Source organism: Syngnathoides biaculeatus, chromosome 16 (assembly GCF_019802595.1).
Source record: "Syngnathoides biaculeatus isolate LvHL_M chromosome 16, ASM1980259v1, whole genome shotgun sequence".
Classification (NCBI taxonomy): domain Eukaryota; kingdom Metazoa; phylum Chordata; class Actinopteri; order Syngnathiformes; family Syngnathidae; genus Syngnathoides; species Syngnathoides biaculeatus.
Genome location: NC_084655.1, coordinates 19,450,904 through 19,475,965, shown reverse-complemented (window position 1 = coordinate 19,475,965; position 25,062 = coordinate 19,450,904). Strand labels below are relative to the sequence as shown.

General features: G+C 41.4%; 2 protein-coding genes across 11 annotated transcripts in view; one reads left to right on the top strand and one right to left on the bottom strand.

Annotated features, from left to right (window-relative positions):
- The window catches only part of mrtfbb (myocardin related transcription factor Bb), a 51,793-nt gene that overhangs the window by 7,318 nt on the left and 19,413 nt on the right, over positions 1 to 25,062 (top strand). For 5 of the 9 annotated variants that reach the window (XM_061847372.1, XM_061847375.1, XM_061847374.1 and 2 more), the window contains exon 2: positions 16,458 to 16,615. The gene's annotated coding sequence lies outside the window, so the exon portion shown is untranslated. Of the gene's footprint in view, positions 1 to 10,343; positions 10,450 to 16,457; positions 16,616 to 24,758; positions 24,876 to 24,966; position 25,062 lie in introns of all 9 variants that reach the window. The other 4 variants (XM_061847370.1, XM_061847371.1, XM_061847369.1 and 1 more) reach the window with 4 other exon arrangements.
- On the bottom strand, positions 39 to 11,838 carry shisa9b (shisa family member 9b). 2 transcript variants are annotated; one of them, XM_061847384.1, is made up of 4 exons: positions 11,089 to 11,838; positions 10,574 to 10,680; positions 5,788 to 5,922; positions 39 to 2,303 (listed from the first exon to the last, which is right to left on the bottom strand). In XM_061847384.1, the coding sequence occupies exons 1-4, from the start codon at positions 11,598 to 11,600 to the stop codon at positions 1,924 to 1,926; spliced, it is 1,134 nt and encodes a 377-aa protein (XP_061703368.1). In that variant the 5' UTR covers positions 11,601 to 11,838; the 3' UTR covers positions 39 to 1,923. The 2 variants fall into 2 exon arrangements, with proteins under 2 accessions (XP_061703368.1, XP_061703369.1); XM_061847385.1 differs by having other exon boundaries at positions 39 to 2,300.

Here is a 25,062-nt window from a genome sequence, read left to right as displayed (position 1 = left end):
AAAAAAAAGTGTCATTTTTTCCATCTCTTCTCCTGGATCACATGAAAAGGTGAAGTCACAATATAGAACAATGTGAGGTGCAAATTCAAAATATTCCCTTTTTTACAATCCACCACAAATTCTAATAATTTGGAATGTATAATTTCCATTTTTTTAACGTTTCATGCTGCTGGCATATGTGGTCCTTTTTATTGTGAGTTAGTCAAGTACCTACCAGTTAATTTAAGTTAATGTAACCAATCCACCAAAATGATTTCTTGCCCGTCTACTAACCTAAAAAGCTCTTTTTTGTTGATTATCCAATCCATATCATCAAAGTCAAGCAACTAAAATCTATAGTCCAATAACAATATATAAAGGCTTTTTTCCCCTAGAATTAATATAGAATTTGTGATATCAATTGCACTGCAAAAGACATTTACTGTATTAGAACAAGTGGGTACAAATAGAGTGCATTAAATAGGTATAACGTCCTTTTTTTAAAAAAATATGAAAACAACCATGAAACAGTACATTTTGAATACGGCGTTCGTCATCATGACAACAGCAATGCCACCATCTTTTGTCCGAGCAATAACGTATTGTGTAATAATGCGTGCACACAGCATTCAATAGTACTTGTTGAAATGAAAAATTGTGACTGCAGCCTTGAACAAATCGAACACACTTTAATACTGATGAGATTTCACCAATGGATCAAAACAAACACAACGGCGTGTCTGTTAGAATACATACTGTATGTGTGCTTACTTTGTGACGCAATAAGCATAACTAACAGTCAGTGTCATTTCTGCCCTTCGTGTTTGTGATCTTGGGATTTTTGAAAATACAGTACAGTGGTGCCTTAAGAGACTTGCGAATTTTTCAAAATACGAGCCCTCGTTCGACGTGTATTCCGGTTTGACTCGCGAGCAAAAAAAATTGAGATCCAAGCGCTGCATTGTGGCAGTCAACTCACTTGACAACAAGCAAGAGTTTCGCCGATATCTTTAAGTTGTTTAGTGCCACTCCTATTTGAAGTTCACTGTCAAATTAACATTAAACATTGTGGTTTTATTTTTTTTCCCAATCAACCACATTAAGACTCAGCCTTAGGGAAGTCTTTTTAGCTAAATGCAAACAAACAATGCAAAACATCGTAGCCGGGCTAACGTATAACATCAGTGTCATATTTTCAGAAGCCTTAAAGCGACAGATATTTGAACACAAGCAATGAAGAAACACTGACAGATAATTTAACAGTACATACTGACAGGCATATATTCTTTATCCTCTGCAAAGAATGACTAATATTTCTGCGGCTTACTGAGGAGTGATCGTTTCTCTGTAATGGTTCCCCCAGGTGGCCAAGGCAAAGGCATACACACCAGAAGGAATACAAATACCTGAATACAAAAAATGTGGCAAAAACTTTTAATTCGTTAGATTCTGTTGGATTGTATCATTACTGCGTGTGTTTATGAATTACAATATTATTGAGTGGTGTTTTTGTTTTCAAAAAACATTACATGTTTGTTGATCTTAGATATGAGTGTTTTGAGTGATGAGCATGGTCAAATCAATTTAACTTGTATCTCAAGGCACCACTATATTTTGGCCTTATTGGAGGTTTGTGTTGGAAATTGTCATCATCAACAAAGTGCAGCGATTGATCTTTTTTTTTTCTATGACAATAGCCATATAATAATAATACCACAGTACATTAGAAAATAAGTAACTAAATAGTGCTTAGAGTTTTGTGTAAATGATTGGATTTAGAATTTATGATTTGGTACTGTTGGATAACACTCATCGGAATTGAAGCATTTGTCTTGAATGCTAGCCATGACATCCACATAACTGCACGTTCAATAACCCACAGTCATATTTTACATAAGTACTTATACTTATATCCTATACTTGCGCCGTCTTGGTGTTCTTCCCTCATACTGTCACTTCCGTCTTGCTGTTGGTGACAAAATAGGGCTGCGGGGGCAGGTAGCGAGCGTTCTGAAGTTCCCTCTCTCCGACGCAGAGTTTGGTGGGGCCGAAGCACTGCCTCAGCCCCAGCACGTCGGTGCTCTCCCACGGCCTCGGCGTGGCCGGGCTGGAAAAAGAGCCAAAGGACAGCGACTGGGAGCTGGGGCTCCTCGGACTCTTGTGCCTGCGTCCGCTGTGCTTGCTCGACATCTGTCTGGGCGGGCTGTAGGGGTTGCTGGGTTCCGGCTCCGTGTCCACATGCTCCATTGGAAGGCTGCCCTTAGCTATCATTCCACTCAGTACTTGGCGGCGGTTGGTGTAGAAGCTGTCGTTTGCTTTTTCTGCTGATGGAGAACAGCAAGACCCATTAATCAAGGGATTCTCCAACGTTTGTTCAAATCTATCTATCTATCTATCTATCTATCTATCTATCTATCTATCTCTATCTATCTATCTATCTATCTATCTATCTATCTATCTATCTATCTATCTATCTATCTATCTATCTATCTATCTATCTATCTATCTATCTATCTATCTATCTATCTATCTATCTATCTATCCATCCATCCATCCATCCATCCATCCATCCCACGCCACCCTCTGGCACAAGGCAGACGATAACTGCCTGTTCATGTTGATACATGAACTTTTCTTGATATTTTTATGGTGGTGAGATCAGACCTCATCTCGGGAACCAGGTACTACTTATAATAAGCCATCAGGTTGTACTGTATATGAAATGTCTTCTTGCACACAAGTTTGTATTAAATAGAATCTCTAATTTTACTCGTCTACTCAAGGTTGAGGATTTAGCATTCACTGCAGTGAAAGCAGGGAGCAGGCAGAGGAACAATTAGAAAGTTGGAGGCATGCACTGGAAAGGAGAGGAATGAAGATTAGCCGAAGTAAAACAGAATAAATGTGCTTGAATGAGAGGGGCGGAGGAGGAGGAATGAAGGGAGAAGAGATAGCGACGGTAGATACGACTTCAAATATTTGAGGTCAGCAATACAGAGCAATGGAGAGTGTGGTAAGGAAGTGAAGAAATGGATCCAAGTGGGGTGGAACACTTGGCGGAAGGTGTCTGGTGTTCTATGTGACAGAAGAGTCCGCTGGATGAAGGGCAAAGTCTATAAAACAGTGGTAAGGCCGGCCATGATGTACGGATTAGAGACGGTGGCACTGAAGAAACAACAGGAAGCAGAACTGGAGGTGGCAGAAATGAAGATGCTGAGGTTCTCGCTTGGAGTGAAAAGGTTGGATAAGATTAGAAATGAGCTCATTAGAGGGACAGACAAAGTTGGATGTTTTGGAGACAAGGTTTGAGCAGACTTTGATGGTTTGGACACTAGTATATTGGTAGAAGTGTGCTGAGGATGGAGCTGCCAGGCAAAAGAGCGAGAGGAAGACCGAAGAAAAGGTTGATGGATGTTGTGAGGGAGGACATGAAGACTGTGGGTGTTAGGGAGGAAGATGCACGAGATAAGCTTAGATGGAAAACGATTACATGCTGTGGCCAACCCTACAAGCCAAGAGGAACAGAAGAAGAAGAAGACTGAAGATTTAGCATTTTCCCGATATCATCGACACGAAAGGAGATCCAGCTAGACACTGAGAAGTATGCTGTCTTCAGTGTTTATGCAACTTCTTATTAACAGTGGTTAACATTTGTTTCTACTTTTGACACTGTATTTTTGTACATTTACATTAGATACTTCAACATACAGTTGTTTATATGGCAGTCTTGTTACTGTAATTTGTGTCTGAGTTGTTTTGTGTTTTGATTGCTCTTGATTGTGTCCTGTCTGCAATCTCATTATCTAAGACCTGCTCTATTTCTGATCGCGCCTAATGATCTGTTTGCTTGACGCGCACTTCCGCGGATTCGGAGGAGCTTCAGCTGCGTAGTCCAAAACGGTCCCCGAGGGGGATTGTTCAAAAAGCCACGATGTTTTGCTTCAGGCGGTGTATCGATATTGACGTATAGTTTCCGACGCGTTTTTAACATCCTTTTTTTAGCTCCACCTGGGAAGGTGCTTCTATTTTCGGTCCACTTTAAGGTTTTGGCATCGCTCTCTCATCGAAGCAATTGTCTTTTTTCATATGCCGAAGTACGGATCAGTTCCAAAATGACAACAAACGCGTCCTATAAATACCTTTTGTTTCTTCTTCTTGCGGATATTGATGGCTTATTGATTAAGTGAGAGGGAAGGAAACACTTCTAGATTTTTGTAGCAACTGGAAAAAACTGTCCTAAAAAAAAAAAAACAGAATGATATTAAAGCGTCATGAACGTTTGTGAATTCGATGAGTTGGGTCATTCACGGTAAAACCTAACATTCATCTTAATAAAATGAAATAATTTAACTTGAGTTAAACCTGTAACAAAAAAGTTAGAATTAGTCATCCTAAAAATTATTCAAAGTTTCTTTGTAGTATTAACTTGGTTGTTATGAGTACAAATAGGTTTTGGAGCATTTTAAATAGGCCAGACTGATAATTTATTTTATTTTGTAAATGTTAATCATATAAAAATGATACATTTTGGTGCACCACAATGTGGACTGGTATGGGATTGTTACCGGTTGACTCAAAATGCAAAATCAAATACTGAAAAATGCAGCAAGAGGTTAGAGGTGCTGATCAGCTTGATTAGCATTAGCTCATCTGTAGTACTAGAAGCGTAGCTGAAACTCAATTTATTTTTTAAACAAAAAAGTTACATACTTGAGATTTGAAGCTAGAGTATGTATTTTTTTTGGTCAAAAAGAAAAGTAAAAAGTCATAACTATCGCAGTTATTTCCACGCCGGCCCACTTGGTGGCGTACTGAAAATGACGGATTTTAACAAGCCGTCGGTGCCTTGTGTCCCACTGGTAAGGGAAGTCTCTTTAGCGTAATGCAAACAAACAACGTCACACATCGTAGCCGGGCTAACGTGTAACATCAGTGTCATATTTTCAGAACCCTTAAAGTCACCAATGTCTTTAAGTTGTTTAGTGCCACTCCTATTTGAAGTTCACTGTCAAATTAACATAAAACATTAAACATTGTGGTTTTATTTTTTTTCCCAATCAACCACATTAAGACTCAGCCTTAGGGAAGTCTTTTTAGCTAAATGCAAACAAACAATGCAAAACATCGTAGCCGGGCTAACGTATAACATCAGTGTCATATTTTCAGAAGCCTTAAAGCGACAGATATTTGAACACAAGCAATGAAGAAACACTGACAGATAATTTAACAGTACATACTGACAGGCATATATTCTTTATCCTCTGCAAAGAATGACTAATATTTCTGAGGCTTACTGAGGAGTGATCGTTTCTCTGTAATGGTGCCCCCAGGTGGCCAAGGCAAAGGCATACACACCAGAAGGAATACAAATACCTGAATCCAAAAAAATGTGGCAAAAACTTTTAATTCTTTAGGGTCTGTTGGATTGTATCATTTCTGCGTGTGTTTATTAATTACAATATTATCAAGTGGTGTTTTTGTTTTCAAAAAACATTACATAATGTTTGTTTGGTTTTGGTGGCGGTTTGATGAGGAAGAGGTGATCTTAGATTCTGAATCTGAAAGTATTATTTTGCGTTTTGTAGCAGAAAATAATTATACACTAATTAAAAAATAAATTACCGTGCAAAAACTCAACATTTTCAGAGAATGACACTTTGTCTGTTTTTGTTTTTTGACTATGTTCAATACATAGTCCATACATACCTATATCATACCGAAGCCATGGTTCTGTTATTATAATAAATAATTCCGGTCTAGGGGTTGACAGAAGTCACATCTTAAAGCTTTATTTGTTTGTATTCTTACCAACAGCCTTGAGGGTGGCGTACTTGTTGAGGTCGTTGACCGGCGTCTGGGGCTCGTAGGGGCTGCAGATCTGATCCAGAAGAGCGTACGGCTCAGTTAGCAGAGGCGATGTCGCGTTGTTCAACTGGTGGCTGTCTGAAAGAGGGAAAACAGAAAATAAAATATTAGAAGCTGCTTTTAATTACTTAAACCATATAAAGTAATGAACACATTGCAACCGACAATCTCCTCTGTCGTAGTACCGAGATTGACCTGTAAGAGGCACAGGGCACAGCGCATCTACACTGCTGGAAAATACATCGAAAAGGAAAAAAAGAGGAAGAAGAGGAGGAGAAGGAGTATTTTGAACAATTTTCATTTTCCATCCCTCCATCTATTTTCCAAACTGCTGATCCTCACAGGGATCGCGAGAGTGCTCGAGCCTATCCCAGCGAGCTTTGGCCAAAAGGCAGACAGCACTCCAAACTGGTTGCCAGTCAGTTGCAAGGCACACTGTCACTGCGTGGGAAATTAACCTGCACCAAAGTCAGGGAAGTGTATCACGAAACCACCAGTGACTCCATTTTCGTTTGGAGAAAAATGCTAGAAATGAAATCATTTGGATTGGGATTTATGTTGGCAGTAGATTAAAGAATTAAATTGAAATATTATTTTTTCGCCAACATATAGCTATATAGGGCAAAATTTGAGGAAACTGCTCATTTCCAGCAGTCCAAACATTTTCCAGAGCCGTATGTAGTGTACGACGTATATGAGCCTTTCTGCAGATGCAGCTGCAGAATCATGGCCACGGTCCCAATCCTACACAAGACATTTGCGTAATTAATGGTTGTGCAGCGAGTAATCTGGCCCCCTCCGCTGCGGCCTGGCATTATAGTACAAGCAGATGTTCGGAAAGTCACAATAAAAATTGGAACGAGGAGCTAAAGCCAATTTGATAATTCCGTCTGTCAGTTTTTTGGATCGAAATGCGAGAATTCAGTTGGAAGTTGTAAGCAAGGTAATAAAAATTTGTAAAAACAAAACAAAACACCATTTAGGGCTATGATGTTTAGGTTGTCTGGAAAACTGAAAGTATCATCAGCGGTTAAGACTTAACAATATGCTGCCATTTCAAAAGCCTTCGTACATACCCGTACTCACTGTAATTACTTTTAATACTAAGAACAAAATTCTGAGATGATGTAATCAGTTGTTATACTGGCTCATCGGTACAGTCAATGGACTGCATTCCTAATGACCTAATGTAGGTTTTATCCTTCGATGTCACTGTCATTGTTAGTGGTTTACCGATTTGAGCCCGCCGCTCCTTGCACTAGGATTTCTGTGGAAAAACAGATCATTAATCCGGAATGAGGTTAATGAGGCTCTTATTCCCCACTGGTCAGCAAGAGACTTTATTGCTGTGCTAATTAATGTGGAAAGTCTCGACTCGCATACACTGTCTCACCTTATGATGCAGAGGATGGCTTTGACGACTGGTTTTACTTCCAACGCGGCTAAACATCAAAATAACGATGGCTCAGAGGGCACCTTTTCAAGACAATACGTATTTCACGATCATTCAGAATCACTTGTGGGTTCTCTTACAAGTATTCCACATTACTGACCGATCACCGGTGAGACCAGAATGAACAAAACAAGCACATCTTTAAAGCCGTTACTGATTAAAATCGATATAATCTCTGTTGCCTTGTCAGGTGAATCTCTCCACTTGTTGACCTGCTTTAGTTTCATACAATTTAAGTTTAAGTGGGCCAAAGTTATTTTCTGTGTTCTGCTGGCTTGCACATGACTCAGCTTCAGATTTGCCATCTAAAGCTTTGTACACTTCGTACAAACATAACCATTTTTCAACATGGCAATGGATTTCTTTTTTTGGGAGACACCTCAGGACGAGGAAAAATCAGCAAGTGTTTTCTTTATGCTCTTTGTGTGTGATGTACTTAAGATGACTAACACAAAGTTTGGCTGCATTACATATGAGTCAGGGTTTCCTTCACAATCAATAATTTATCGACCAGAAAGAAGTGAACCTGCGGTGTCTCCTTAATTTTACAGGCCTGAAAATGTGTGTTTGTACACGTTTGGTTGTTTGTCTTTTGCTTTTAACGCGTTGGATGGAATGCTCTCAAAGTTGCGACTTTCACGTCAAGAAGTAGGCCGCCGCTGTCTTGAGTGGTAAAAAACTTAGAGCTACTGAAAGCTGTAGATACAAGCATGGGAGCCATAAACATTTGACAGGAGAATTTTTGTCTCAGCTGAGTTAGAGAAACAACGTGCTTCTTATTCACAGGCAACTTCATTGTGGGCCTGATTTACCGAAGGTTTGTGTTGTGGTCTTCCACTTGCGCTTCCAGTTCCATTCCTTCAGACTTCATTTTGTGCTTGCTGTGCTCTCACAGATGTTCTATGGTGAAAAACCCGAGATACCTACGTGAAGTGTAAAACCCTATTTTAAAATGGCAGTCTTCAGCAACAGCCAACACCATTTGATAGTGACACAATTTTACACATTATTTGAGATCTGGGGCCACGGTGGTCGACTCTTTCGGGTGTCTCCCTCACAATACTGAGGGACTGGGGTTCAAATCCCAGCTCTGCCTTTTTGGAGTTTGCATGTTCTTCCCAAACCTGTGTGGGTTGTTTCCGGACACTCCGGTTTCCTTCCACATCCCAAAAACATTGACTGGTGCTTAATTGAAGACTCTAAATTGCCCATAGGTATGAACGTTAATGCGAATGATTGTTTGTTTATATGTCTTCTGCGATTGGCTGGCAAACAGTTTCGGGTGTACCCTGCCTCCTGCCGGAAAATAGCTGGGACAGGCGCCAGCATTCCCGTGACCCTTTTGAAGATAAGCGGCTCACAAATTGGGTGGATGGCTATTTGGGATCTTAGTAAATCAGCCCTTTAAGAACCATGGCTTAAAAATAGCGTGGAACTGAATATTTTCATGACACAACACTGAAGTATACGTTGGCTCTTTCTAGTGGCTCTCTAATAAACTCAATAAGACTTCCTATATCATTTAACCTCTCTTAACTTTGTCTGACAATATTGCAAGTCAATTGATAGAACCTGACATAATTTAATATTATATTGTGTCATCTCGGATCTTATGTCGTCTTGTCATCTCGACTGGGGAGCGTCGCAAGATTTGCACAATCGAGATTGTCCCAGACTATCGCACAAGTAGCAACTTTAAACTGCACACATTCCTTGAAGTCTTGACACTCGTTGCACAATGGTCATTGCACTGGACTCCTGCTCTGATGGGAATTCTAACTGCTGTGAATGCAAGAAGACTCTGCATCCTTTGCACAACTGTGAGTTTAAAAAAAAAAAAAAGTGTTCTGTCAACTGACTGTCTGTCTGCTGTCATACTCAATGTGTATGTCGTACTAGGGCGGCTCCAGCTACCAGAGACAAATTCCTTGTGTGTTGTTTAATAAATATGATTCTGGTTCTGATGTTAAGACACAGCTTTTTCCCAGATTTTACAGAAACTTATGTCATCTTTCACAGTCTAACAATGTCTTACGACATCTTACAGCAACTCATCTTGATTTAAGTTGTCTTGCCTTCCTGTGCCATTTTATACTTTCTTACATCTCATTTTATGTTGTCTTTCATTTGGATAATCTTGCTAATCTAATCCTTACACTAATTTAAAGGTAGACAACTCTTGGAAAACGTCTCTTGCTCTACAACTTATTTCTTTAATGATGTTTTTGGGAGGGGGCATCCGAATATGTATTCCGTGGCTGTTCCTCAGCTGATGTCATAACTGAAAGATATTTCTAGCTATTTTAGAGGGACCGGGCACCAGCAGACTGTTGACCTTGAGATCAGACATTGTTCTTTCTGCATTAGTGCTAGGAGTGAAAAGAGGCCACACTTTTCCGTTGCCCACTTTCAGCACATTACCTGTCGATCTTCTATCAACGTGACTCCAAACCTGAATAACCCATTTAAACCTGCTTCGTGATGTCCGAGAGGGAAGGATTCCATCCGGAGACTTTTGGTTGCTTTGTGTGGCTCCAGCGGATCCAAACCTGATGTATTCACGAGATAAAAATATTGCCTCGCCCCTCACAACATCGCCAAGAGTGTCGTCATGGGAACAACTGATGTTGTTGGTTGAGTTAACCTGGATCGCTCACGTTCAACTGCTTCTTGGCTACACAACGCTAACGGTGGTAAACACCCAAAATCGGGACAGATTTTAGAACCAGTTCTTCTTTTTCAAACAGTCAGCTAAGACTTGATTATCAGATGTCTCTAAAGAGCAATGATCCTGTTCTTTGGATTTATGTGTTTTTTCCCTTCCATGATAGATTTGGAAACTGTTCCCATGCTGACAATGGTTAACGTTAAACCAGTTCAGTATAAAAGATTCTCGTGTGTGTGTTCAACACCGAGTTCGGTTGAGGCACACGTTCCATCATCGTGACGTGAAACGGAACGGAAGTGTGTGCTGTCACTTTTACCATTACTTTTGCTAATACTAATACTAATACTAATACTAATACTACTATTCTGTGTTTGCTAGCAGTCTGGATGCCCTGTTGGGGAGCCATACTGCCTCTACAGGTCAGTCTTAATACTACAACGAACATCTGGTTTCAAGGAATCAACTCGTGATTGTTGCTGTACAGGTAGATATTGTTTTTTTTATGGGAGATGGTGCAATTTCATACATGTTACTACATTTTTTTATTCGCTCTCAAAGCTCAGTTCCGAAGTCGTGTTGGGAAGTAGTGTGTTGCTCAAGAGACTTACGGAGACTGTTTATAGCGACTCTTGTCTGCATATTCTCATAGTGCAGGCCCAGGCTCATCTCGTCTATATGTTCCGAGGCAGGATGACGGATCACATGTGCCAAAGTCCTGGAATTCACAGGATAATTTCAATATCCAAACATATTCTAATGAATGCAACCTGAAAAATAAATGAGATAGCGATTGAATTTTTGTTTAGTGTACAAACATGATGAATCATTGATTTCTTTGCTTTCCTGATTGTCTTAGATGACTGTAGTTTGGACTTTAGCACCACCTGTTGTCTTGCATGCACTTTGCAGCCTGCGAAGTAGTTTTATTGGGGAAAAAGGTTGAAGGAAAGTTGCGATTTTCATTCAATTTTTGGACCAAAAAACATTAATTTTGACACCGCTTGAATCACGTGACAAGGGTAAAGAAAAGCATTTTCTCATGAGCAAGAGTTGACTTTGCATGTTGGCTTTTGGTTTCTAAACTGCATAGACATAGAAATTAGTTATACAAGATAACTCCTACCGTGGCATATTGTTGCGGTTCGGCCGCTGCGTCTTCTCCAGCCCGAGCTTGGTGAAGATGCCGATAAGTGCCACGATGGCCACCAGCCCGCAGACGACATACACGATCATGTTGGTCTTGTCCTTGGCTGAGTCTTGCGCCACGTCCACTTTGGACGGCGGTCTGCCGGTCATCATCCACGGCGGCGTGTCGTAGTTCTTGCAGGTGGTCTGGTCCAGCCGGGAGCTGCGGAAGGCGCAGCAGAACCTGAAGCCGCACGTGCCGCAGCAGTACAGGTAGTTGCCCGTCTGGCACACGAATGGCGGGTCCCACTGGCCCATCACGTCATAGTAGCCGCGACATTTGTCCTCTGTGTGGGGGCTCTCCGTCACGCTGCTCGTTGTGGACTCCGCTGACTCGTTGTATCCGTTCACCAGCACCAAGTCGTCCGCCACGCGTTCCCCTTGGCCTTCCGCGTGGCGCAGGGTCACTTTAGCGAGGATGTAAGCGAGCAGCAGCTCGGCGCCGCGCATCTTTGCTCACTTTTTTTTTTTTTTTTTTGTTCCCCTCCACGCGTGTGGTCTTGCTCACATCCTACGTCTGGACAGCCGTGCGTAATAGTGGCTGGGGTGCAACTTCCCATGCGCCAAACTCAGGCACCGTGCGCACACTCGTACTCCTTTATGCGATGCAGTCTGGGAGGTGACCAACCAGGATGGAGAAAGTGGATTGCGGTCTTTTACTTTGGCCGCGCTGGAGGTCGTCAGCCTCCTCCAGGATGCTTCTCTCCGAGCACTGAGAGACAGCAGACGAGACAAGTTGGGTGAGGGAGGAAGCAGGGGAGAGAGGTGGAGTCTGTGCGTGCGTGTGTAAAAAAAGCTGACTGTCCATGAAAACCTAGCATTAGTATTGTTATTAATAAGAATAACATTGTCATTGTGGATAACGCTTTAATTTGTAGTGAACTCTTATTTTGTTTTTCAAGGGGGTGGTCAGTACTGTATGTTGTATTTTCTGCATGGGTGTTCATCTTAAATTAGATTTTGTTTTTATTATCTGCACTGTGGTATTCTCACAGATAGCATGTATGCTTCACAGTTGCAGATGACATATTTGAATTGTATTATAACTCATGGAGGCAGCAATTTATGTTGTTTCATTTCACACTCAGTGGTTGGGCAGGCACTCCAGACAACCAGGTACACTGGTGCTTTGCGATATGGAGGACCTGACTTTCAAATATTTTGCAATTGAGCAGGGGTTTGGAAGATTTTTTTTTCTTTTTTTTAATTTGACACGTGTTAGTGCTGTATGATTGCAGTAAACACAACCCCACAGCAAACAGATACTGAAACATGATTCAAAAAAAGAGACTTCAATCAGTTTATTGCTACTATGAGTTGGAGACAGACATTGTGTTAACGACATACATGTAGCTTTGCTTTAACAATGTAAAATGCCACAGATGGGCTAACAATTAGCATCGTGTTGCAGTGTCCTAACCATTCAAGCAACAGATATTCAAATACAAACAGTGGAGCAAAACATGTAGACAGAAATGACTGCTAATAAGTCTGTGAGTCAGTTGCAAAAGTCATCTTCATATCTGTATTGTACGCCCCCAAGTGGCCAAGGTGTGCACAGCAGAAAGACCACTACAGTGGCCAGAACCTTTATAGTTCTGTATATTGAGTTCCAGTGAAAGAAAATTCCCCATACCTCAAGTCCATATGACTACAGCTATTGTTAGGTGGGAGGATTTTGATCAAGATTTACAATTTGATTGCCCTTACATACCCAAATGATGTTGAACAGACACGAGATCATGTCAACGGTCTGATCTTTAAGAAGAAAGGACTTTGACACCCATGCATCTAAAAAGAATGGGGTGGGGGAACAACTTGTCAGCAGTTTATTTTTAGAGGAAGCTTTTTTTTTGTGATTGGTGAATTGATGCTTGCCATTTGCCGCTTGAGAAATGTTTTTTTTTTTTTTTTTGGTGTGTTTTTGGTTTTTGATGTTTTATCATCTTAGCAGTGGGAGGCTACTTTTATTTACAATTGGCCACCGGGGGACTTTTGGCTCGTTTCATCTCGTACGCGTCCTATAAATAGTTGCGCTCCCTGAAGGAGGAAACTTTTCGAGTTCCTTTCAAGTGCGAGAAGCCCGGCTCTCGACGGCGTAACGGTCAAATAACAGACATTGTCGTCTCGAGCTAGCTCGCTCGTACGGAGCGTTATCGGCGCACTGTGAGTCAGCGGCGCTCACCCAGGACCACTTTGTTATGTGAATGAGAAGCGTGGTAGTCTGTCGAGGTTGTGTTTACGCCCCAATTACCTCCGTGGGGATGTTTTTAGTAGTTGGTAATGAGGGCGGCAGCATGGAGGATCAAATTAGTTGAATTTTGCAGCGCTTCCAACCACGGTCGGCTCAGTTTTCCCTAATGAATCATTGACGGAGACATGCCTAGTTGAAGTGGAAATGAGTTGCAGTTCACTGGCGTGACCTTTACCCTGACGAAACGACGTGTAACTCGAAAAGCTAGAAATTGCGGCACTTGTAAGTTTAGTTACGATTTAACATCATCACGAGGACACGATGAGCCGTGTTCATTTCCCGCCCTATTTAATGTTTTTCACGTGATTTCTTGTGTGTTTTTTTTAAATACAAAATATTTACTGTTCAGCCGAGATTAACGAAGGAATATTGCATGTTCCAACTAACGTACACATTTAAGTTACATCATCCTTTTTTTGTACAATTTCCTATTAAAATGGAGCGAGACCCTGGCAGCTGCGTGAAACATGCCCGCCTGACCGTTATTTGGCACGGGATCAGGTGGGCTGACCGGGTTGCTGTAATTCTTCTCTGACACCAAGAGAGAGCGAGCGTAATTAAATCCTCTCAGAGTGTGGGGATTTTCACGCGATCGCTTCCCATTGAATGGGAAAAACGCCGAGACACTTCATTTGTATGCATAATACTGTATCATTGACTTGTACGCGTATCTTTTGTACAGCTGTAAAAGATGTTTTGCGGTTTGTTGTCAATGTAGATTGTAGTCCACAACGGTGGCGGAAAGGCTGTATAGACAACGCAGGGTGAGTAACGTGAACGTTCAACCTCGGCGTGACACGCTCCAAAAGACTTTGATGCCGACGCGGCCGTCGACATGCGGAATATTCATAACTCCCTGTGATCTGCGCTGAAGTCTGCTTCCGTTCAAAGCTGGTCTAATCTAATTCTGCTCATTTGGACCGCTATATTTATCTGTTCTTTGAAAGCGGGCGCTTTAAATATCAGCGCGGAGAAATGGTTGACAGGAAGCAGGACTTCAAAAGTGTTAATTTACAGAATAGGGTCATAGTAGGTAGTATTAAACACATCCACTCCATAAATAACTACATGTTTCTTTGTTTTTTCACTCCTCGTCTCACAAACCTCTAAAACGTCCATCCATACATTTTCTATGACGCTTATCTTCATTCAGTTAATCAGTTGCAGTGACAAGTATTGGAGTCGATAAACATCAATCTATAAACAACATGCGATGCCATATGTAGCTTTATGTATCAGTATGACAACGTGTATTTGCAAAAAAAAAAAAACTGGAAAGCGTCGTTCTCCCAATTCTTAGGTCCCGGATTCGATCCCGGACCCACCTGTGTGGAGTTTGCATGTTCTCCCCGTGCCTACGTGGGTTTTCTCCGTGCACTCCAGTTTCCTCCCATATCCCAAAACACATGCAACATTGGTTGGACTCTCTAAATTGCCCCAAGGTGTGATTGTGAGTGCAGCTGTTTGTCTCGATATGCCCTGCAATTGGCTGGCGACCACTTCAGGGTGTACCCCGCCTCCTGCCCGTTGACGGCTGGGATAGGCTCCAGCACTCCCTGTGACCCTTGTGAGGATAAGCAACAAAGAAAATTGATGGATGGATTATTTAAGTATTATTTCATGTCACATTGAGGAGTAGTTGTGCAGCACCCTCGCGCCCCCTATTGGCCAACTGCCACCCAGCTTACTTTGCGTGAGAGGAGGTGTACACCCGCCAATCGCAGCGCACATATTTACAAATAACAAATTCATGCGCTCACATTTGTAGGACACAGTGTGAGTCTTCCATAAACCTGACGTAAATGTACATTTTGGGAATGTGGGAGAAAATTGACGTACTTGGATTTGATGCAGGATTTCAACCCGCAACCTCACAACTGTGAGGTGGATCTGCTCACCAGTCCCTTGCCACCCTAAAACAATACTATCAAACTTACGCTTCACTACTGTGTGGCGCAGGAAATTCACTTAACTGGTAGAAATATTGTTGGTTTTTTTTTTTGTCCCAAGCTGATTTTTATTTTAATACGTATACTTTGTTTGCTGGTGTGCCTCGAGATTTTTCGAAGGTCAGCTCATGAAAAGTCTGGAAACAAACACTGTTCCATCGTATTTAATCTTATACAAATGTGAGACAATGTGGTACAGATGTGGATGATTCTGATGAAAATAAATAATCCAGTTTTTGAGCGTAGTATTCAAAGTGTAATTCCTGCCTGAAGAAGATGGCTCCGGCGTGAGCACGCCGACACGTCAACACGTCCCTTTTTAAATGTCATCTCCATTGTCCTGCATCGTGTTCTATCATCATACTTTCAAAGGGTTTTCTGGGGCGCTCGATGGCGGGCTGCTGAATGACACGAGCCACTTACATGAGCTGCAACTGCCGTATTGGTTGTTCCTCACAGATGTGCTCTTTTTTTAATTTTTATAACGATGTTACCAGTTGTGTTAATGAAAAGGTGACATTCTGTTATAATAACGGGGAAAGGATATAGAAATACAGCGTACCTTTCATCCATTTGTCGCACTACCTAAAGATCAGTTTTTGGGTGGGTCTGTCTCATGGAAATACACAATACAGCTTTTTTTTTTTATTATAGCAGTGGCAGGATAAAGTGACTACTCAGTGGTACCACTGATGAACCACATGTTGTACACCCCCAAGACTTAATTCCAGTTTCACTGATGGAGGCAGAACTTTACTCAGCCGTGTTATAATCAAAGAAAGCCGTTTGGGCTCGGGTAGAATTTCCATGACCGTAGCCGCACTGTTACAGATTTTCAGAAATTGGCTGATAAACAAAAGAGGTTTCTTTGTTGTTTGATTTCACAATCAGGCACTTCAAAGACAGAACTATTTGTACACAAGCCATGAAAATGTCAATTATTCACAATGTGTCCCCTTTAATGTTGAGTGACCACAGACGGATGAGAAGTGAACATGAAACGAGCCTCACGCATTCCGTGGAGCCAGCGGCATCATTTGTGGACGTATGATTGCCGGCGACGCTACGTGCGCTGAGATTTTTCCCTTTTGTCTTCCTCTCCAGTTCGCCCACAATCAAAAAGACGGCCGAGTGCAGGGGGAACATCGTCATGGTAACAGAAGAAGTCGCCGCGATGACCACGAGCAGCGAGACGGGCCTGATCCTCCGTGATCCGGTCTCGCAGCTGAGCATCATTCCGAGGAGATTGACGGCTCGGAGAGGTAAGGCCCCGCTGCGCTTTCAAAGGTCACCTGTGGATTTGCTGTGTGGACATTTCAGTCGCGCTTTAATTATGACATCTTTCATAACAGTCATCAAATTCTCAACATCTGAGCCAACAACGTGTGGATTTCAACTCACGACTAAGTATCCTGTGAATTGTAAAAAAACAATTTCAACGTAATCCGCTTTGAATTATGTGAAGTACCGCTTACTTTGATGTCCTTGTTTTGTTTCCAAAATAGTGTTTTCAAAGAAGAAAACATATGAATTCTTTCTTGAAAATAAAAAAAATTATAAATGATCTAATTAACATTAATTTTAAAAAATTCTTAAAATATGAGATTTTTTTCTCAAAACGTACACCTTTTCAATTTTGAAACATGTAATTTATTTTTTCTAATCATCTACATTCCATCTCAAATATCTAAAACTTTATTCTTGTAAATGGCTAAATTGCAACTTTGTATACAATTTTTTTCTTTAAAAACACAATTTTTTTTCTGGACATTGCACAACTGACTTTATATCCTTTCAATAACTTCTTTTTTTGTGTGTGATCGATTTTTTTAAACACTATTTTGTTACAGTTGGATTTGTGAAAGTGCTCGATAATTGCATGTTTATTACGTTTGAAAAGGTCTTACATTTTGAAACAAAGCGAATGAATGTTCAAATTGATCTTAAGAGTATAAAACAATTGCTCGCCATTGTCGAAAATCCTTGCTAAAATCCCCAATTTAGACGGGAGGTTGCACACAACCAAATCTATCATGCAGATGAAGTGATGAAAATGGGGCTTGACCTTGGAAGGTGTCCTCTAAGCGAGGAGTGCCTCAAAAAGTGACAGAGGACACCGGTGAGGTCTCGAGTGTGCGCGATGTAATGTGAAACACGGAGCTTCGATCGGGCCTATTTTCAGACCGCAATATTTTTTTTTTTGAGGGGGTGGGGGGGTGGGGTCCTGATGCAAAGTCTGACAAGCACAGGAATGTAATTTTGACAACCCGGTGTGCGCACACACACACACTGGAAAAGATAAAACATAATGTATTTTATGAGACAGCAAGCAGAAAATTGCAAGATTTATGTGACATTTGAGCGTTTTTACGTTTACTAGTTAAGTTTAAAACGACTATTAATGACAGTCAAACAGATCATGCTGCAGTTTAAGTGGCTGTGATCTCGTCATACACGGGGTGTTCTTTTTTCTTATTAATCTACACAAGAGGGACAAAATATTAAAAATTACACCGCCGATATGTGTGCATGTTTGTTTTCTCTGTGAACTAAGTAAGTCCTAATACAAATTGTGAAAACTATGCAAAATTGAAGCCCCCTAATATGTTTATAATTTCCTGTGGATGATGATTTAGGGAAAGCAGTACGACTTATAATTGGACGGGACCGTAGATTTACATTTAGTAGCTTTCAGTAGAACCACAACAGTAGAAACATTTAGTACATATGCAGTATTTCTCTTGGATAATATCAAAGTGGGCATTATCGGCTTTATAATGTTAAAATCTTGTCTGGATTAGTCTGGAGATGCTAGTTCATGTTTCAATCTACTTTCAAGTCCAACCCCCTTTCACAAGTCTAGCAGATATGAATTTTAATGGAGGTGCTCCTTATTACGGCCCAGTCTAATAAAATGGTTGGAGATGTAAGAACATCTTGATAGATTCCTGTTTGACAATTGCAGGCTAAAATCAAATCATCTTCCTCATAAAAAAAAGCTTTTATATATTTAGGACAAAGAAAAGGGTGATATCAAAAGGCATTGACTCGGATAGAATTTAACAACACACAACTAGAGAGAATAGATTGGCTCAAGTTCCTAAAGACGTCAGTCTAACTTTCTGCCTTCACTGGAGTGTGTGAATGCTGAAAAGCAGTTTTACAAAGAACTAACACACTTCTTGAGCATTAATTTAAACCATTCCATCTTCAAAAAGGTTCATCCCATTTAGTATATCTTTAGAACTATGTTAAAATTTCCAAAAATTCCACAATTTTCAATGGAAATGTAAAGTGTCTTTTCTTCCACATATACAAATAAATCCACTGTCAAATTGGTTAAGATGATTCTGTTCGTTTGATTTTTCCATACTTGGGTTGCTATCTTGCCCTGTGTTAGTATGATATCATATAATCTAATCCAACGCAGTCGCAAATTACCATTTAATCTAAAATTGCACATTCAGTATTTCACAGAAGAGGGCAGCAGTTGGCCAGGTTTTATCATGTTTAAACTTCCTGAACGTTGCTTCCCAACCTTTATTGAGCCAAAGCGCATATTTCACATTAGACAAATCTCACAGCACACTAGCAAACAAAAATGACACAAAAAAATGGTGATATATTATGTTGTGATAAGTATGTTCTTTCTGCCATCTAGTGGACGAGCAAGAAATTATTCTGTCACAATCCATCAGTAGTTAGTTAGTTGAAGCAATACAGGATGCATTATTTGTAGTCAATAAATGGGTTTTTGACAGATTAAATGAAATTGGACAGTTTCCTCCAGTATACCTCATCATCTCTTACAGCACATTTGTTGGTAATAACTGCTTTATGTTACATAACATTTAGAAAAGCCAACTATGAGTAGCTATTTTCTCTTTTTTATCACTTCATGTATTACGTATGTTTTATCTCCCCCACATCTTTTATTTGCTCGCGCAGCTCCTAAAATGAAACAAATGCATTTTTATTGTTGACGTATCCTAAACCACATTAACGGTGCTTCACATTGTTCTTTTTTGTTTCACATTGATGACGTTTTTAGCTATTCTGCGGCGCAGTGCTGTGTCCGAGACCGTAAAGATCACATCGGGACCAAATAAGTCCTCTTAGGAATTGTTTTCCAACCCTCAATGTTCCCACTTGTTGTTTCTAGAGTCCAACTGGTATTTTTTAAATGAAAGGCACGGCAGTTTTTAAGTGAGTTGGTTCACGCATTAGTGGAGGAAGTGAAAGGCGAGGCCAGTTGACTTTGTGCAGGATGCCTTTTAACTTTTAACTGGCATGCTATTACTTTTTGGCATACAAGTTTACTTTTTCCTCTTTCCTCCTCTTTTCCATGAGTGTGGTAGCAGAGATGTACACTAAACTGCTGTCGATTCATCTCAGTAGATGGAAGTATCACCTTAAAGTTTTTGACCAATCAGTAGAGGATTCTTGTTTTTTTTTCTTTCTCGTGTGTCCGGACAGTGAGGGAACGCTCCCCCAAGGAAAGCCTGTGGCCTTTGCACACCGTGATGCAAATGCCATGTGGGTGTGGGATCTGGACTGGACTCGCTCCGGGCCTGAGTAAATAGTGCAGCCATTCCTGGCATCGTTGCGTATGGCGCAGGAAGGAAATGTCTGTAATCGGGGGAACTTTGTCGCTTTCCCATAGCGGGCTCAGGGAATGGGTTGGCAGCAGAGAGATGACAGTGTATTAAAAGTGTGTCTAGTCTGCGTCCTCCAAAAAAGATATCGCATTTCTACAATTCTAATGTGATATTTGGAATGCAACGGAAAGTTCCCATGTGGGGGTTCCAAACATCTCTCCAGAGAGCCTGAAGTCGTACTGCTGTTGTTTCCTGCTTTGCAACGATCTAAATAATCTTTTCCTCTGGGTACAAAACATCCCAAAAATGTGTCAATGGTCAGCAAAGTTTGAGTCTTTACTTGGGATTTCACAACCTTTATTTAAAAAGACAGTGGTCTGAGACTGGAACCCTCGGCCACTCAATGGAGCTGATTACCCAGCGTTGCTAAAACTGGGTACGCCATTCCGTTTTTTGACCTCTTAACTGCTTAACTTCTGTCACAGCGGTTTGATTGAGGGAAGGTTTGATCATCGACAATAACAATGCAACAAAATTAGCATTACAATAAATATCATAATGTCACTGATGGTGTAGTGGTACACACCCCTGCCTTTGGTACTGGCAGCGTGGGATCGATTCCTGCTTAGTGAAGGTGTTGATATCTGCCCTGCGAATCGCCCAAAGCTAACTGGGATAAGCTCCAGCTTTCTTGCAATCCTTGTGAGGATAAGCAGCTTGGATAATGACATGACATAAATATCATAGGCGGCATGCCGGTTCAGCTGGTAAAGCGTTGGCCTCACAGTTCTGAGGTCCCGGGTTCGATCCTGGACCCGCCTGTGTGGAGTTTGCATGTTCTCCCCGTGCCTGCCTGGGTTTTCTCCGGGCGCTCCAGTGTCCTCCCACATCCCAAAAACATGTAACATTAATTGGACACTCTAAATTGCCCCTAGGTGTGATTGTGAGTGCGGCTGTTTGTCTCTACGTGCCCTGCGATTGGCTGGCAACAGGTTCAGGGTGTACCCCGCCTCCTGCCTGTTGACAGCTGGGACAGGCTCCAGCACTCCCCGCGACCCTTGTGAGGATAAGCGTCTAAGAAAATGGATGGATGGATAAATATCATACACACATCAGGCAGTATTTTGTCATAATTTGAAAAAAAAAAAAAAAAGCTCAAATCTGACTGAAAATATTTTGGACCCCAATTAACATTCTGTTGTTGAGATCATTTGCAAACGAGTCATTCTGGACACTTCTAAATCACTTCATATTGGATGATTTTGTCATCATCCGCCAGTTTATCTTAATCGAGACAAGATCATTTGGAATTATTTGTATTATGATTACAGCTGGCCAGATTGACGTCGTTGAGTTCAGTCTTTTTTTTTCCATCTAATGTTGATACCATCTTTTTCCTCAGCCTGAATCAAAATATGGGTTCAAAAAAATTTGAGCCCCTAATTATACGCTCCAACAGCTTATTACCCCCTAATTATCTACTCTTTAATATTTGTGAGCTTGAAAAATATAGATTTATAATGGACACTCCGTGTACTGGCCTGGAAACAGTAATTTATCTATATTTTTTTTCAAACCTCAGAAACTGCAAAACACACAATACGTATAATGTAACGTCAGAATTCTGTCAGTACTGGCCATGTGCAAACCTTCCCCTGGAGTCAGCAGAAGCGTGTGCCGGGCTATTATGATATCCTTTACGTCAAGTTGAAAACTGCTGGGTCATCTATAAAATCCACTTAGTATTTTATGATTCAGATAGACTCCTCTATTTGATTACGTTCGTTGAGTTTTGCCCGGCAACAAGAACAACAACAACAACAGTAACAGTTGTGGCATGCCAGTGAGCTCATGAGGCTATTTTCGTCTGTGTTTGTAAGCCCGCGTCGTGAGTCAGGCCCACTCGAGGGTTAATTAGGGCTATGGGAAAGCTACAGTCTGTTGAAATCTGGGAATTTGGGACATGTGTGAAGGAGTCCCACACCATTTGGTGTCGCCGTAATCGCTGAGTTTGGGAACTGATGTATGCCAGGCGCGGAGAAAAGTGCTTTGTTTCCCCCCCACTATTGCAGATAATGTACTGAATCTAATTTAGGCTATGTTTTTGTTGAATTGTCTTAATGGTTTATAAATAAAATTATCATTATGCTACCTATCCTAATGATGTTTAGTAGGATCCATCCATCCATTTTCATAGCCGTTTATCCCCACAAGGGTCACGGCAGTGCTGGAACCTATTCCAGCTGTCAACGGGCAGGAGTCGGGGTACACCCTGAACTGGTCGCCAGCCAATCGCAGGGCACATAGAGACAAACAGTCGCACTCACAATCACATTTATGGGCGATTTAGAGTGTCCAATTAATGTTGCATGTTTTGGGGATTACAGAGGAAACCGGAGTGTCCGGAAAACTCCACACAGGGAGGGCTGGAATTGAACCCGGGTCCTCAGAACTGTGAGGCCAACGCTTTCCAGCTGCTCCACCATGCCGCTGTTTAGTAGGATGTGATACATAAACAACTGACAAAGTAAAATATTTCTGGTTCTTAAAAAAAAAAAAAAATACTTGGCATGTTGTGATATCATCATTTTTAAAACCACGTCTTATTTTGTATTGCAGGGTTTTCACTATATATAATGGCTACAGCCATTCATTATTTGAGCTACTTATCCTCACAAGGGTCACAGGAGTGGTCGAGCCTATCACAGCTATCATCAGGCAGGAGGCAGGTACACCATGAACTGGTTGCCAGCCAATCGCGAGGCATAGAGAAACAAACAACAATTTGCATTCACAATCACACCTAAGGGCAATTTTGAGTCTCCAATTGATAAGCAGCTCAGAAAATGGATGGATAGATGGATGGATGGGTATGTAAAAAAAAAAACGTCTATTTAAAGGGTTGTCTTATCAAAAAAATGAAGAAATGTATATCGACATGAAATGTTTTCCATTTTTCTGTTAATGTAGAGTGCGTTGAATACAACGTAATTATTATTATTATTATTGGGTATGGTGTTGTTAGTGGTGGTTATCAATTAACTTTTTTGGATGGATTTTTAATAACTTCTTATGGGGGCAAGTTAAATAAGCAAACATCTTGCGATCCATCAATAAAACTGTCATTTGACGATCTGTTAAAGGGAATACATAGTGATGTTTATCTGAAACAATAGCTTTATGAGAGCTCATTGTGGATACCTGAACAAAAATCATCACTGTTTTGGTTTAATCAATTGTTGCGCAGTAAGATGCTGAGTCAAGTTCTTCGTTATTGAGACGATGCAGTATTTACTGCCGCAATAACATTCCGTGACATTGCAAAATGATCAGTTAATGCTTACCAGGGTTCACTTCATTTATTAGTAACCTGAAGCGGGAAAGATCCAATGTGTGTTGTCTTAAAAGTAATTGTGTTGGTTATCCCTTCACTTTTGACCAGCGTGGACTAACTGGAGACGTCCCGGTTTGTCCCATAACACCTTGAACTCTCTTCCGCCCAAGCTACTGTTGGTGGGCTCCAGTGTCGGTATACGTACTACAACAATTTCCTGACCTCGGGGCTTTGGTGACAGATGATTATTTAGCACACCTCAAGGGCAGACTTAGCTCCGGTTTTCCGTACAGTAGTTAAAGCCCCGTTTCAACCTGCGGATCAGGATGTGCTCAAGCTTCTGTCAATCAAAGCGGCTCCGCTTTTGGTGCTTCCACATCTGGGAAATGAATTTGAAAATTACTAGCGAGCTGAACTTGCCTTTCATGCTTAGAAGCCTCAAACGTGGGTGTTGACCATCATGGATTCGCATTGTGTGTATTGCCTTTGTCCTGTAAATGACGCATAGCTTAATAAGAAACACTTCTTGTTTTGCTTCTCGAAATGGTTGTATGTGTTTATAGTACAGAACTGACCATATCCTGTTTCATTCATGATCCCATAACTGACGGCCCTATGTGGTTGATGCTTACACACACAAAAAAAGAGCGCAACTTCGGGATTTAGTGGACGTAACTTTGTTGCTTCCCAGCCTCATTCAGCTACCAGGACCACGCAAGTGTTGTCCTCTTGTATTTGTACCAAAACTGTGACCTCGGTCAACCAAGGTGGACTAGTCTGTGTTAACCGGCTCTCTGGAATGTGAAGTTATGTTATCTCATCTAAAGTTGTTGGTAGTAGTGCAATGAATAGCGGGCAGGCGCGTGGAGTGCCGCTTCAAAGAGCGCTGAAGGGCCCACGGGGATTTTCTTCTGGCTTTCCCAGCATTCGCACAGGTTTACATGGGATGTGATGGGAGTTGAGTTTGAAGACTTGGCAATCAAAAAAAAAAAAGTTGAAGATTCTTTCAAGCATGTGTCTCTCCCCACAATAGTCTTTTTTGTAGCTTTGGTTTTGCACATTTCAGCTTTTGTCATGAAAAACCCAGTAGAAGCTCGTAAGGTCGAACATGATCTATTGGGAAACCCGTGTCAAGTTATGATTTGCTTGTGCTTCCCAAACGGTTTCTCCCAGAGGAAAAGATGGAAAAAGAAATGTGTTTTCCGGTCACCAGGTGAGGTTTTTAAGCAACATTCCGTCCATTCAGTGCAGCGTTTGTCAGCGCGTGAACTCAAAACTATCTCAGCTGACTCTGGTCGAGAAGAAAGCAAGATACTCCCTGGACTGGTTGCCAGCCAAAAGCACATATAGACAAACAACCATTCACACTCACATTCACACCTACGGACAATTTAGTCTTCTGTGAATCTAGCACTGGAATGTGGGAGGAAGCTTAAAACCCAGAACCTCATAACTGCTATCCTACTTCAACAGGCTGCCAAGAAATCTTCTCAACATCCATCCATCCATCCATTTTCTTCGGGGCTTATTCTCACGAGGGTCGCCGGGAGTGCTGGAGCCTATCCCAGGTGTCAATGTGCAGGAGGCGGGGTACACCCTGAACAACAGCCGTGCTCACAATCACACCTAGGGGCAATTTAGAGTGTCCAATTAATGTTGCATGTTTTTGTGATGTGGGAAGGAACTAGAGTGCCCGGAGGAAACCCACGCAGGGACGGGGAGAACATGCAAACTCCACACAGGCGGGGCCGGAATCGAACCCGGGACCTCAGAACTG

Excerpts from the sequence above, each read along its gene's own strand:
- shisa9b (XM_061847384.1), bottom strand. The coding sequence starts at position 11,600 with ATGCGCGGCGCCGAGCTGCTGCTCGCTTACATCCTCGCTAAAGTGACC. Across the intron at positions 10,681-11,088 it reads AACCGCAACAATATGCCACG|GACTTTGGCACATGTGATCC; the intron begins GTAGGAGTTATC and ends TGTGAATTCCAG. Across the intron at positions 5,923-10,573 it reads AGTCGCTATAAACAGTCTCC|ACAGCCACCAGTTGAACAAC; the intron begins GTAAGTCTCTTG and ends TCCCTCTTTCAG.